This window comes from Gymnoscopelus braueri (assembly GCF_963280865.1).
Source record: "Gymnoscopelus braueri genome assembly, chromosome: 20".
Taxonomy (NCBI): domain Eukaryota; kingdom Metazoa; phylum Chordata; class Actinopteri; order Myctophiformes; family Myctophidae; genus Gymnoscopelus; species Gymnoscopelus braueri.
In genome coordinates, this window is record NC_137622.1 from 44,944,669 (window position 1) to 44,959,668 (window position 15,000).

Here is a 15,000-nt window from a genome sequence, read left to right on the forward strand (position 1 = left end):
AATGTTTTACTTAAGTAAAAGTATCAATACTGCATCATATTCAACATTTACTTGAGTAAAAGTACAAAAGTATTGGCATCACAATATACTTAAGTAAATGAACGACACGACATCAATGTAGTTTTAGACGGAAAGATAGAAAGATAGAAGAAGAAGATAGAAGACACAGACATTAATCTCAAGCCACGTACACTCTATACCATACCATACCATACTATACTATACCATACCATACCATGCCATGCCATGCCATGCCATGCCATGCCATGCCATGCCATGCCATGCCATGCCATGCCATGCCATGCCATGCCATGCCATGCCATGCCATGCCATACCATACCATACCATACCATACCATACTATACTATACTATACTGTCTATACCTCTGCAAAAAGCCTACTGAAACTGAATATACTACATATACTAGACATGTGGATTGCACTCATATCCACGGTCAATCATGGTCAACCACGATCCACCATGGTCAACCATGATGGACCGTGGTCGGCCGTGGTTGACCATGGTGTGGCGTGTGGGCAGATTGGGTTAAAAACTCAAATGAATCCAGCTTGGTGGACACTACACTGCGTCATCTCATTAGACTTTGGTCAAAACATTCAGTAGCAGAATAAGGTCCAGGTCAGCGCTTTAGCCACGCAAAAAAACAAGACAAAAAAAAGATATGGTCAGGCTTAAATAGCATTTACCAATCAAAAGTAAAATATGACCTGAAAGAGATGCTTAGATGTGCATTGTAATGGAGAACGCCTCTTCTGTGAAGCTGTTATTATTATATTATTATATTACATATTATTATTAATTTTTAACATTTCTGAATTGTAGTCTGACCAAGCCAAAATGACCAGAGAGCTCTGCCTACTGATTGGTCCATGGGGAAATGTAAATTCATTGAAAGGGCCAATGGGACGCCACAGAAAAGCAGCGCTAACAAACCTACACCCACAGTAGTAAAACTATCTCTGATATCATCATATGAGAGAACGCCCCTGAAACCTTGGTTACTGTTTGACATTTAGTGAATAGTTTCCACACAGTTTTATCTCATTCATTGACTTTAATAGTCACCAGACATCATTGAAAGACTATCAGCCATGTGAAAACATGCAAAAGTATCTACGGTATGTCAATAATAACATGCAATACTATCTATGTCAATAGTCCCTCCAACTGGACTGCTTTGGCTCTGAACATTTATGCAACACACGCACGCACACACATAGGCAGGCACGCACACACTCACACACACGCACACACGCACGCACGCACGCACGCACCCACGCACACACACACACACACGCACACGCACACGCACACGCACACACACACACACACACGAGAAGTTCTTCTTCCAGGTCAACGCTTTAGCCACGCAAAAAAACAAGACTTCTCACTAAGAACTTAGTGAGAAGTTTAACTTTACCGGCTTTGCAATGCGCGAGGCATGCCGCTAGCTTTAATTGGCCACAGGTTTAAGGCTAATCACGGACCTGATTCAGTTTGTCTCGTTATTAGGAATTATACAACAGGTAGTTCCGACCAAGCAATCTGATTGGCTGAAATAGCTTTCTAGCCGTGCTTCAAACCAGCATCATAGCACGGGCCTAATCACATTAAATAGATCACTCCGCACTGCAGTCCACACCTGATTAGACCATATAGCGCACAGCTGTGCTGTGAAGTCACGCTGTCCCACGGTAGGAAAACAAACAGACAGTACCCACCGCCGCCACCGGGAACAAACAGCTACGCAAAATGGACTATGTTGTTAATTTTGACTTATTTGGTGGACTTACGGTTGATCAATGGTTAGAAGAGAGCACACTAAATCGCCTAAAATCCTATAATAAAAGGAATAACTGGAAAAAAGTGTGCTTTATTTCAATGGTAACATCCATACTGTATAAATATCCTCCTGTGTTAAAGTAAAATTACTCCCATTTCGTTAACAGTCCAGTGTATGTTATACTCTATCGTACGAAGGTATCGCACGGCAAAAATAGCCGATCTACAAGTTCACAACGCATCGCCATCTTGACGCGTTGTGAGCTTGTAGATCAGTTATTTTGGCCACGTAACACGATCGTACGACGGAGCATATAGCCTACTGGAATCAGCTGTGTTGATGAGACGATGACTCAGAGTGCTGCGCTGTCAGGGACTATTTTGTCTCAGTCAAACAAACTCTTCTCTTTACAGGGAAACGGATAAGCGAAATGTTTTTTATTATGAATTGCCCCACAATATGAATACATTTGGATGTGTTTTGTTGGTAACTGTTGTATAATCGCAATATTACACTCGAGGGTGTGCTTTACCTTACATTATTAGCACTTCCTTTACAGGGAAACGGATAAGCGAAATGTTTTTTATTATGAATTGCCCCACAATATGAATACATTTGGATGTGTTTTGTTGGTAACTGTTGTATAATCGCAATATTACACTTGAGGGTGTGCTTTACCTTACATTATTAGCACTTCTGTGATCTCGGCGGAACTCGGCTGACGCCTCGTTCCTGACCGCATCACAGGCGTGCTAATAATGACGGTAAAGCACACCCTCTCGTGTAATATTGCTTAAATCCACTCTTTCAGTGTGTTTGGTTGTAAGATGCTGTTTGAAGGTATCTTACAAACCCAAACCGTGCCAACCGCGTGCACATGGAAGTGCAGTTGGAGCGGTTCTATGGTGCAGTGGAAAAGCCTTTCATTGTGTGTGCCCGCGCGCACGCTAGGGGTTTCACCAAATAGTCCACTTTATTCTTTGAGACACACATCCGGGTTTTTGACCAATAAGCACCTTTGTTTGGCCCGATTTCGGGACAGCTGACCTTTTTTGGGGCTAAACAAAGGCATCACGTGACGTTGATCCCCTTCTCCTATTGGCTCATAGGACATGACGTATGTGTAGGCAGAAGAATAACTAGTCCATTAGTATATCCACTAGTCGACCTGTGTTGGTACTTTTTGTATGTAGTTCTACAAGGCAGCAAACACATTTAAACTAGATTATAATCACCACTGTACAATTTTCTTTTTGAATTACAAACATTATAAATGGTACATTAACCAGTCTGTCTGCCTAACCTAACAACCGTCTGCAAGGGCCGCTACCTTGTCTTTTAGTTCTACTGGATCTCTTCTCCACTGCTCCCTGACATTTTAGTCTAGTTTTTATTGGTTGACGAAATTGTCAACATATTTAGTCATAGTTTTTGTCATCGTAGCTTAGTTTTTATTGAGTTTTTATTGAGTTTTCGTCCGTGAAAAAAGGTAGTCGACGTACATTTATCGTCATAGTTTAGTCGACGAAATCAACCCTGCTCCCACGTTGATGCACTAGTCTTTCTTAACGCTAACCAAAAGGAGGGCAGGGTGAGCATAATAAACAAAGCGGACAAAGACAGAGAGTAGCCTATAGCCTTGTGTTATTGACCAACAGCTGGATTGACAGTATTGTTGTTTACTTTGTTTAACGAGAGACACACGGCAGATATGGTCATCATGAGTCCAGTTTACATTCCTTATTGTAGCAGATCAAATGGATGATTGTGAAATGCTGTTGTTGGTAGTTGCAGTGTAACGTTCTCACACACATGCTAAACAGTGAAGGCTTAAGTTACGTGTGTGTGTGTGTGTGTGTGTATATCCGTTGTCATGGGAACCTAGCTGCTGTGGAAGGCCGTGCCCCAGAGCAGCAGGACTCATGCTTATATTTTGTTGACTGTTTTCGTTTGATGTTCAGAAGCTGTGATAGGCTACTACTAGGCTACATGGTGTGAGATGCATGTAGAATGCTTGAACTTGCCGTTTTACTAAACTCATGAGTCCCTAACGGCAAATGCAATGGGTTCAGATCTGAGCCAAGTCTCCTGAGGAGCTTGACCTGGACAGGAGTCTCCAGATGTAGAAACAGAAGAGGCTAGAACTCCTCTCTCTGTGTCTTTATTACATAATATAATAGGTTAACGTCCACTAGTCCACTATTAGTAGGTCAAATGTGTCAACTAGTAAAAATCAGTACTCGTGACAGGCCTAGCGCTCGTGTGTGTGTGTGTGTGTGTGTGTGTGTGTGTGTGTGTGTGTGTGTGTGTGTGTGTGTGTGTGTGTGTGTGTGTGTGTGTGTGTGTGTGTGTGTGTGTGTGTGTGTGTGTGTGTAAATATGTGCATGTGTGTCATATGAAAGTTAGGGGAACAGGAAGGAACTTTTTTTGCTGATGTGAAGGAATAAATATCTGTGTGTGTGCATGTGTGTGTGTGTGTGTGTGTGTGTGTGTGTGTGTGTGTGTGTCTGTGTGTGTGTGTGTGTGTGCGTGTGTGCGTGTGTGCGTGTGTGCGCGTGTGCGCGTGCGTTGTGGTGTCACCTGGTAACCATTGTTTATGTGTTGTTGTGTCGTTGTCAGGGTGATCAGTTACGAGTGTTGCCCCGGTTACGAGAAGATCACTGGAGAGAAAGGCTGTCCTGCTGGTAAGACCGCCGACCTTTGACCCGTAACCTCATTTAACAGGAAGTAACCCTCTGACCTCTTACTGGGCAGGTTTTTTTTTTCTACCTTTATTGGCAGTCAGGGACAGGACACGATATAGAGCAGGTTAGCTCTCAAACATGTTTCATGTCAAGGACCCAGTGGTGGAAAAAGTACTCACATTTCTTACTTAAGTAATAGTATCAATACTGCAATATAGAGATACTATGTTACATGTAAAAGTCCGGAATTCAAAATGTACTAAAAAAGTATTGGCATCTAAATGCACATAAAGTACCAAAAGTACGCAGAAGGTCCCGTTTCAAGTTATCAAATGTATAAAAATCTTTTGAAATTTATAGCAGATCTACAAGCTTGCAATGCGACGCATTGTTAGTTTGTAGATCTTCTATTTTCAAATGGCCGAAATGTAAATAGGGCTGAAGTGGGTAATGTACGTTTTGTAATAATAATCCAAATCTACAAAGTAACTAGTAACTTAAGTGTTCAAATAATTATAGTGGAGTAAAAGTACAATATTTGTCTCTGAGATGTATTGGAGTAGGAATAAAAGTACTGAAAATTGGAAATACTCCAGGAAAGTAAAAAATACCTCCAAATTTGACTTAAAGCGATATTTCACTTTCAAATAAAATAAACATTAAAAAAAAATATTAAAAGAAAATGAAAGAAGTTATGGCAAAATCACGGGCCCCCTCACAAATTAGTAGGACACTCTAATGCGTGAGGGGGCCGTGATTTTTCCATTACTTTTTTCATTTATTTTTAATATATTTTTTAAATGTTTATTTTATTTGAAAGTGGAGTATCCCTTTAACTACAGTCTTGTAGTAAATCTACTTAGTTACTTTACACCACTGTAAGGACCCCCAAATTAATATGAATTTAGCAGCGGACCCCCACCTGAAAATGTTTTTTGCCATTGATTTTTTTGAAAATAGCAAATCTACAAGCTCAAGCTCTTGTGAGCTTGTAGATAAAACCCTAACCTTTAAAAACCCCATAACCTCTCAGTGTGTCAGTGTGTTTATTCAGATCATTGTCATTAAACAGCTGTTGAAGCTCTTTCTGTTTCCCAGGTGGATGACAGCTGACAGATGATGCTTTCTATTGGCTGTTTGTTTTGGCTGCTGGAGCAAAGCTAGTGGATTAGAATGAGAGAATTTCCCATGAAACAATTATGTCATTTATTAAACATGTCAATTTCTGTCCTTAAACCAAACACATCTTAAAAAGGCTTTCTTTCTTTCTGTGTGTGTGATTTGTGTGTGTGTGTGTCTGTCTGTCTGTCTGTCTGTCTGTCTGTCTGTCTGTCTGTCTGTCTGTCTAACCCCGTGTTTTATATTATTTTTATCGTTGAGTCACCTTTACAGCTTGTAAGGACGGGCATTCGTGGAATGAGTAACACAGCTAAACGTGTGAGTAGCGCCCCCCAAACAATTGCCAAAATACCCCGATATGCTTCTGTTGGTAATTGCTCAGGTGCCAGTCACAGGTGTGTGACTGACACCTGAGCATGGGTTCTGCAACCTTGTTGAGTTTGTGTTGATGCTCCAAGCAGCAACACTGCCCCCCAATGGAAAGATGCCACGTTTGTCCCTTCAGGATAAGACCCATGATGCAACAGGGCAAGTGGAAGCTGGTGTTCTGTTTATGCAGAGTGGCAGCATTATTTGATGTCAGCCCTGGTAAAACTTCCAAACTTAGGACAAAGTTCTGTGAGACTGGTGAAGTCAAAGGAAGACAACAAACCAAGCAGACCGGTTCCTCACCCTCGCTTCACTGAGGAACCATATAGGTTTTCTTCCAGAGATTTACTGGCAAGACTTGCACAACAGCACCAAAGACAGATGTCAAAGTTGCAGGACCCATGCTCAGGTGCCAATCACACACCTGTGACTGGCACCTGAGCATGGGGTCACGGGCACACACCTGCCTGCGAATGGTACCAGGGCTGACATCAAATAATGCATCATCTGCATAACGGAACACCAGCTTCACTTGCCCTGTTGCACAGGCCTTATCCTGAAGGGACAAACCTGGCATCTTTCCATGGGGGGGCAGTGTTGCTGCTTGGAGCATCAACACAAACTCAACAAAGTTGCAAGACCCATACTCAGGTGCCAGTCACACACCTGTGACTGACACACACCTCTCAGCAGGTGTGTGCTAGCCTGGTAAACCCTCCCTCCGGAAATCTCATTTCTATTTGATTCCAGGAGTGAGTCTGGCCTGATGGCCCATTGTGGGGGTTTCTAGTGGAATTACCAACTAACCGAGCCTATCAGCGTCGTCGCACATCGTTCTGTGATTGACAGCGACAGTTGGCCAATCAGGTGGCGAGTTCGAGTGAGCCCGAATGGCACCGAGTGCAGCCTGAATGCAGCCGACAAAACACGAACGGCAGCCATCTTTTCTGTCTGCTATATTCTCCGCTATTTTTTTTTACTTCAAAAAGCTCTCTAACTTCTATTTTGAGGCACGGAATTTACTTATAAGAAATCGTTTGGATAGAATTTAGTTGTTTAACTTCAAATATGTGGTCAATTAATCATGACAGAGCCTATTTAAAAATAAAAATGTAGAGAACCGGTAGGGGCGGGCAGTGACACCCATGTATCCGAATAAGGCAACCCATTTTGGGCATGGCCGTCTCAAAAGTCCCGTTGCGTCACATTAGTCTGGTGAACTGCTGATTGGCTGAAGGGGAAAAACGATCATTGGCTGAAGGGGTTGTCAGTCAACGGTATTACTCCCGCCCAACTCCAGCCCACAGCCAATATTGCAGAATGGGCGATCAGGCCAGACTCACTCCTGGAATCAAATAGAAATTAGATTTCCGGAGGGAGGGTTTACCAGGCTAGGTGTGTGCTGGCAAGTCGCTCAAAACGAAAGTGATTACCAACAGAAGCATATTGGGGTATTTTGGCATTTTTTGGGGGGGAGCGCTTCCACACGTTTAGCTGTGTTGCTCACTCCACGAATGCCCCATCCTTACAAGCTGTACCTCTTTGTAAAGGTGACTAATCAACAATATAAAAGACAATACCAATTGGTATTATTAAAGGGGAATAATCTAAATTACGTTTCCGAACTTTTTGTGGGCAGTTTATTAATATATGACATGAAAAGAACCCCCTGTTCTAACCAGTGTGTGTGTGTGTCCTGTCCTCTCCAGCCCTCCCCCTGGTGAACATCTACAACACCCTGGGAGCAGTAGGAGCCACCACCACACAGATGTACTCAGAGAGAGCCAAGCTCAGAGAGGAGATAGATGGACCTGGGAGCTTCACCTTCTTCGCTCCCAGCAACGATGCATGGGCCGCCCTGCCCACTGTGAGTTACTGTGTGTGTGTGTGTGTGTGTGTGTGTGTGTGTGTGTGTGTGTGTGTGTGTGTGTGTGTGTGTGTGTGTGTGTGTGTGTGTGTGTGTGTGTGTGTGTGTGTGTGTGTGCGTGCATAAATAATGTATCTATGGTGTATAAATGTGCTTACAATGTATGTATTGAGTATATTTGTGTGAATTGCAGGCCTAGAAATGTTATAAGTTTAGAGGCGAGGCCACATCATGGCGTACATTGGCACAAAGGCATGGCAGGGCAGGATGGTCATCACATAAATTCTTCCCCAATTCCTAAATTGTGATTTATGTTAAGGATAAGGATAAGTCCTTTTAACAGGTCGTTCATGAAAGTCCTTGCGGTCTTGTTTCCAATGAGAACCTGTGAGCAATTAGGGGTTAAGAGTCTTGCTCAGGGACAAATTTCATTTCATCGACACACATGCTGGCCTGGAATCGTACCTGGGGCAACCAGGGCCTCTGGCTCCCTAGGCGGGCTCACTAACCACTCAGCTATGGCCGCCCCCGATGTTCAACACCGATGTTGTTGAATGCATCGTGTTACTCGACAACACAGCACTGCAAATGAATTTAATTACACAGTGTGATTTAGAGAATAAATTGAGTTGAATGAGTTGAATGAAAATGTTGAATGAAAAGAGGCAGAGGAGAAAAGACCAGGCCTCAAGACCACTGTGGCCTCATGGGCATGTGATTTTTTTGTGGGTCAGAAGGTCAGACTGAGGGGGTACGGTGGCCATGACCTTCGTGAAATTCCTTCCCTGGTGTATTTATCGTGTATAATGTGTGCATACATATAATAAATGAATTGTGTGTGTGTGTGTGTGTGTGTGTGTGTGTGTGTGTGTGTGTGTGTGTGTGTGTGTGTGTGTGTGTGTGTGTGTGTGTGTGTGTGTGTGTGTGTGTGTGTGTGTGTGTGTGTGTGTGTGTGTGTGTGTGTGTGAGTGTAGGAGATCTTGGACGCTCTGGTCAGTAACGTGAACATTGAGCTGTTGAACGCTCTCCATTACCACATGGTCAACAGAAGACTGACCGCTGAAGACCTCAAACACGGAAGCACTTTCAATTCCATGTACCAGGACTTTGGTGTCCATATCCACCACTACTCTAACGGAGTGAGTATATTCTTTTTTTTTTTAAGATTATAGTTTAGACTGATTCTAGGTTCATTGTTTACCTGTGATCCTAGTTCACTGAGACACTACACTGTCTCTCTACATTCTATGTATGTGTTTTACCTTGTTTACTGTAAGTCACTCTGGATGAAGAGCGTCTGACATTACATTACATTACATTACATTACACACTACGTTTTAAATGCAAAAATTGTAGCAGACACTTTAATACTGCATACTGTAAGAATAGCACAGGCCTGGAATTTTGTAATTTTGTGGTCAAGGCCAATTGGCCTTTGGTGTTGCAACGCGTCGTGAGCTTGTAGATCTGAATTTTTTGGCTATAGGTTTACAGTAAAAAAGTGTAAGCATTGTGTAAAATCGTCGTCCTAAAATGTTAATGTTCTCACAAGTATAGTAATAGAAACCTACACGTGCGTGTGTGTGTGTGTGTGTGCGCGTGTGTGTGTGTGTGTGTGTGTGTGTGTGTGTCTGTGCGTGTGTGTGTGCGCGTGCGTGTGCGTGTGTGCGTGCGTGTGTTCATCAGATTGTGACGGTGAACTGCGCGCGGCTCATCAAGACAGACCAGCACGCCACCAACGGCATGGTTCACGTGGTGGACCGCGTCATCACCGCCATCTCCAACGATGTGCACACCTTCATAGACACTGACGATGACCTGGAGACGCTACGGGTATGTCTGTTCAGCACGAAACATTATGTCACAATAATAATAATCATAATCATAATGTTATAGTTATTACAGTTGATCATCTGATACAGTAGTGGTGGGGAAAAAAAGTTCATTTCAGTGAACGAACGATTTCGTTCACGTTCGCGGCAATGATTCGTTCAAATGATTCGTTCACGTTCTCGTTCAGTAGCGCTATTTTCTAGTGTTCAAAATGTACTTGAGTAAAAGTACAAAAGTATTGGCATCAAAATATACTTAAAGAACCAAAAGTAAAAGTACTAACATATTTGAAAATAGCAGATCTACAAGCTCACAACGCGTCGCGATGCGACACGTTGTGAGCTTGTAGATCTGCTATTTTCAAATAGCCTAGGTATAAAATAGGACTAAAGTGTTTAATGTATGTTTTATAATGTGTGTAAAACGCCATCGCGGGAGCGTTTTTTTTTTTCGTCACGCGTGAACGTAACGGTTTCATAAAGTGAACGAGCTCGTTTGCGTTCACAGCAAATGAACAAAGTTCTTTTGAACGAATCGATCATGAGCGACACATCACTATGATACAGAAACCAGTATCATAAAAGCTGTGGATACATCCTAACATGTTGGTATCAGTATTGGTGAGTCTATGTCGTTCCGATACCATGTAATTTATCACATGATATTTTTTTAATGCTTCAGTTGATGTTGCACTGCTGTTTTATACTCTTACTGTACTATTTATATTATTATTTTACTAACTTGAAGCTGCACTTTAACTATTATAACATGGAATTTTTATTTATTCCTAAATCAGTGGTCCTCAAACCTGTAATTACGTTTATTTGCCTTTTTTTTCACCTTAGCCAGTGGCAGCTAACAGGTATACATTTGTACTGATTTTGAATATCATTCAATGTGTTATTTATCTTTTTATGTGTGTACCTATACCTGTTATTTCTCTCTCGTATATACAATATGATAATAAAAAATCACACCCAGTGTGAAGTGGGCGGTGTGGTCACAGTGGTCATCGCAGTGATGGAAGTTCACTTAAAGAAAAGTAATATTGTGGACCAACCATTGTACACCCCTAACTTAAAAAAACCTTTTTCATTTTTTTGGGGGGGGGGTGCAATGGGTGTCGATGTCCAAACCTCACATATAGGGGCGGTTTCACTGCCCAAAAATATGTTAAATAAAGAAATAAGCAGAGATATTTAAACATTGTGTTGTGTGTCTGCAGACGGCCATCGCTGCAGCAGGCCTGACCACTATGCTGGAGAGTGAGGGTCACTACACCGTCTTCGCTCCCACCAACGAGGCCTTCGAGAAGATCCCTGCAGACATGCTCAACAGGATCCTGGGAGACCCAGTGGCTCTGAAAGGTCAGCCCACACACACACACATACCACAGGGGTCAAAGGTCAGACCAGAAACACACACACCACAGGGGTGAAAGGTCAGACCAGAACAGACTAGGGGTGCAGGGGGAAGGTTCAGGGTGCTTGTTCTGCACAGGGAGGAAAAAGTGTGACTTTTGAAAATAGCAGATTTACAAGCTCACAACACGTCGCGATATGACACGTTGTGAGCTTGTAGATCTGCAAAAAAATCAAAAGATCTTTGAAAAAATATGGAAAATGTTGAATATTTGTTTAACATTTTAATGCCACAAATCTTGTATGGGGGTCCCTGGCACATATTTTCAGATGGGGGTCCATGGCCAAATACTATCAATTTGAGGGTCCTTGACACAAAAACGTTTGAGAACCACTGCTGTAACGAAGCAAACAAATAGCAGATCTACAAGCAATTCTGAGGGGAACACTAGCCAGAACACTAGCCAGAATATGAATTCAAGTGCTTAACGAAAGTGCCATAATCACAACTTTCTATAACTACTGCTTCTGCTCCTACAGACAGTGTTCCTGTGTTAGTGCAGCGTCCTGTGTTAACAGTGTTAACCAGGCAACACATGGTGAGAGAACAAACCAAACCGCTGCTCTTCCTGTGGAGAGAGCGTTGAACCCCCAACCGAGCGTTGATGCTACTTTAGCGGCGTTTACTGCCTGGATTTTCCGCAGGGGCGTGCACGTGCTGTGTGCACGTGCTGCGTGCCACCCACGGCTTTGAACTTTTTCCACTTTGTCTTTGGAAGGAAACACATTTTAATCAGATTACAGCGGAAACTGGGGTAGAACATAAAAGATGAAAACAGTGTTCCAACCAGGGACCTTTAAACACCATGCAGTGTAGATTACTTTGATTTATGTCCGAGAGCTCACTGTGTAACTCTTTCATAATACAGTCCTTCAGTATATAATCCACAAACCCGCCGAGACTAATTCTTTACAGGCTTTGTGCCAAGGTACCTGTCAATAGCAGAACTGTGATTATCTAGCTGTCACAAAGAACATAGTAGACTGATTGCTGGGTTAAAGGTGGCTTTAACAGAATAGTAAACACTCAAACCGGTTACAGTGCAAAGGGAATATATAGTCATTTGGTTTGGCTTTCTTTTTTCACTGACTCACTGCTGTGAGTTATACTGTCTGGTAGCATGCCCTGGCCTCCCGTAGGCTTTGACTTCTTACAGGGGCCAGTTTCGAATCTCAGCCACCTGTAAGTGCTGTTTTAGAGCGGTTTTGAAGGAGAGTAGGGATTTACACTCCTTTATGACAGTTGGTAGGGCGTTCCACTTTTTTGTGGCATAGCAGGAGAACAAATGTAACCCCTTGTTTGAGCCAAATCTGGGTTGAACGTGATTAGGTGGAGCTCCCTCTGGTGTTGTGATGGACGTCATTGACGTTTTTGAAGTACTTTGACAGGTACATGGGTGTCTTTGTGGTGTAGTGTCTCTTGTAGACCAGGCCCAATGCCAGTTGCTGTACTCTGTCCTCTACCCTGACCCATCCCACCCTAGAAAGGTGAGCAGGGGTTAGATGAGTTGTATGTAAGGCCAAGAAGTAGCCTGACCAGTTTGTTTTGGGATGTCTGGAGCCTTGTTTTTAAGGCCTTTGTGGTGCTATGGTACCATGAGATGCATGCATAGTTGAAGTGGCATTGGATGAGTCCTCCTGTTAGTCCTCAATGTATTCTTACTGACCAGTGAGGAGATCCTGTACAAACATCTTATTCTTTGGTTGACTTTTTTGATTACTTTAGTTGCCATTTTATCACTGGAAAGATTTGCCTCTAAAATGGAACCTTTCTTGTGATAACATTGTCACCCACTTTAACTGTGAAGCCGTCGGCCTTGCCAAGGTTAATTTTGGACCCAAAGAGAATGGATTCAGTTTTTCCCAGGTGTAATGATAGTTTGTTATCAGCGAGCCAGGTGCAGATTCTACCGAGTTCAGAGCTAAGGGCTTTTTCAACCTGCAACTTGTCCCTGTCCGAGGAGAGACCAGCAGAGCAGAGTTATGCGCAAACAAGAACAAATTGCAGTCACAAGCTGATGTCATGTCGTTTACATATATTAGGAACAGTAAAGGCCCTAGTATGCTTCCTTGCGTTCCTTGTTCACCTCCACCACCTGTTCTCTCCCCTCCAGATAGGATCGCATCCAGCTCACTGATGTGCTATCAAAACCCATTGCTTTTAGTTTATCAATCAATATAGAGATTAACGGTCTCAAAAGCCTTTTGGAGGTCCAGCATGACCATGCCGCAGTATTTGCCCAGGTCCACCTCATGTTTGATGTGGTCATTCAAATAGAGAAGGCATGTCAGTCTAGTGGGATGTTCTGAAGCCAGATTGGAATTTGTACATTCGGTTTTTTTCAGCAAAATACTTTTCAACCTGTTCATAAACTCTTTTTTTCCATAACCACATGCAGTGTGTTTGTGTCTGTAGACCTGTTGAACTACCACATCCTGAACCACAGTGTGTTTGTGTCTGTAGACCTGTTGAACTACCACATCCTGAACCACAGTGTGTTTGTGTCTGTAGACATGTTGAACTACCACATCCTGAACCACAGTGTGTTTGTGTCTGTAGACCTGTTGAACTACCACATCCTGAACCACAGTGTGTTTGTGTCTGTAGACATGTTGAACTACCACATCCTGAACCACAGTGTGTTTGTGTCTGTAGACCTGTTGAACTACCACATCCTGAACCACAGTGTGTTTGTGTCTGTAGACCTGTCGAACTACCACATCCTGAACCACAGTGTGTTTGTATCTGTAGACCTGTTGAACTACCACATCCTGAACCACAGTGTGTTTGTATCTGTAGACCTGTTGAACTACCACATCCTGAACCACAGTGTGTTTGTATCTGTAGACCTGTTGAACTACCACATCCTGAACCACAGTGTGTTTGTGTCTGTAGACCTGTTGAACTACCACATCCTGAACCACAGTGTGTTTGTGTCTGTAGACCTGTTGAACTACCACATCCTGAACCACATGCAGTGTGCTGAGTCCATCGTCACAGGAACCCCCATGGAGACCCTGCAGGGCACGACGCTGGAGGTGGGCTGTGAGGGAGATGAGATAACTCTGAACGGAAAGGCTGTCATCTCCAAGAAGGACCAGCTGGGGACCAACGGAGTGGTCCACTACATCAACGAGCTGCTCATACCTGACTCTGGTACTTTATATTACTACTGTTATGATTACTATTAATGTCTGACTCTGGTACTTTATATTACTACTGTTATGATTACTATTAATACCTGACTCTGGTACTTTATATTACTACTGTTATGATTACTGTTAATGTCTGACTCTGGTACTTTATATTACTACTGTTATGATTACTATTAATGTCTGACTCTGGTACTTTATATTACTACTGTTATGATTACTGTTAATGTCTGACTCTGGTACTTTATATTACTACTGTTATGATTACTGTTAATGTCTGACTCTGGTACTTTATATTACTACTGTTATGATTACTGTTAATGTCTGACTCTGGTACTTTATATTACTACTGTTATGATTACTAATGTCTGACTCTGGTACTTTATATTACTACTGTTATGATTACTATTAATGTCTGACTCTGGTACTTTATATTACTACTGTTATGATTACTATTAATGTCTGACTCTGGTACTTTATATTACTACTGTTATGATTACTATTAATGTCTGACTCTGGTACTTTATATTACTACTGTTATGATTACTAATGTCTGACTCTGGTACTTTATATTACTACTGTTATGATTACTATTAATGTCTGACTCTGGTACTTTATATTACTACTGTTATGATTACTGTTAATGTCTGACTCTGGTACATTGTTACTGGAACTAAGACAAGTCATTTACGTGTGGTTGTCACACTCTGAAAATAGCCGATCTACAAGCGATGTGAGCTTGTAGATAA

At 42.4% G+C, this 15,000-nt stretch overlaps 1 protein-coding gene across 2 annotated transcripts in view; it reads left to right on the plus strand.

The window, feature by feature from the left end:
• The window catches only part of tgfbi (transforming growth factor, beta-induced), a 41,653-nt gene that overhangs the window by 8,172 nt on the left and 18,481 nt on the right, over positions 1-15,000 (plus strand). For both annotated transcript variants that reach the window (XM_080416814.1, XM_080416813.1), the window contains exons 3-8: positions 4,425-4,489; positions 7,687-7,844; positions 8,819-8,983; positions 9,531-9,677; positions 10,903-11,044; positions 14,043-14,255. In XM_080416814.1, the coding sequence (XP_080272940.1) occupies positions 4,425-4,489; positions 7,687-7,844; positions 8,819-8,983; positions 9,531-9,677; positions 10,903-11,044; positions 14,043-14,255 (890 nt within the window). The remainder of the gene's footprint in view (positions 1-4,424; positions 4,490-7,686; positions 7,845-8,818; positions 8,984-9,530; positions 9,678-10,902; positions 11,045-14,042; positions 14,256-15,000) is intronic.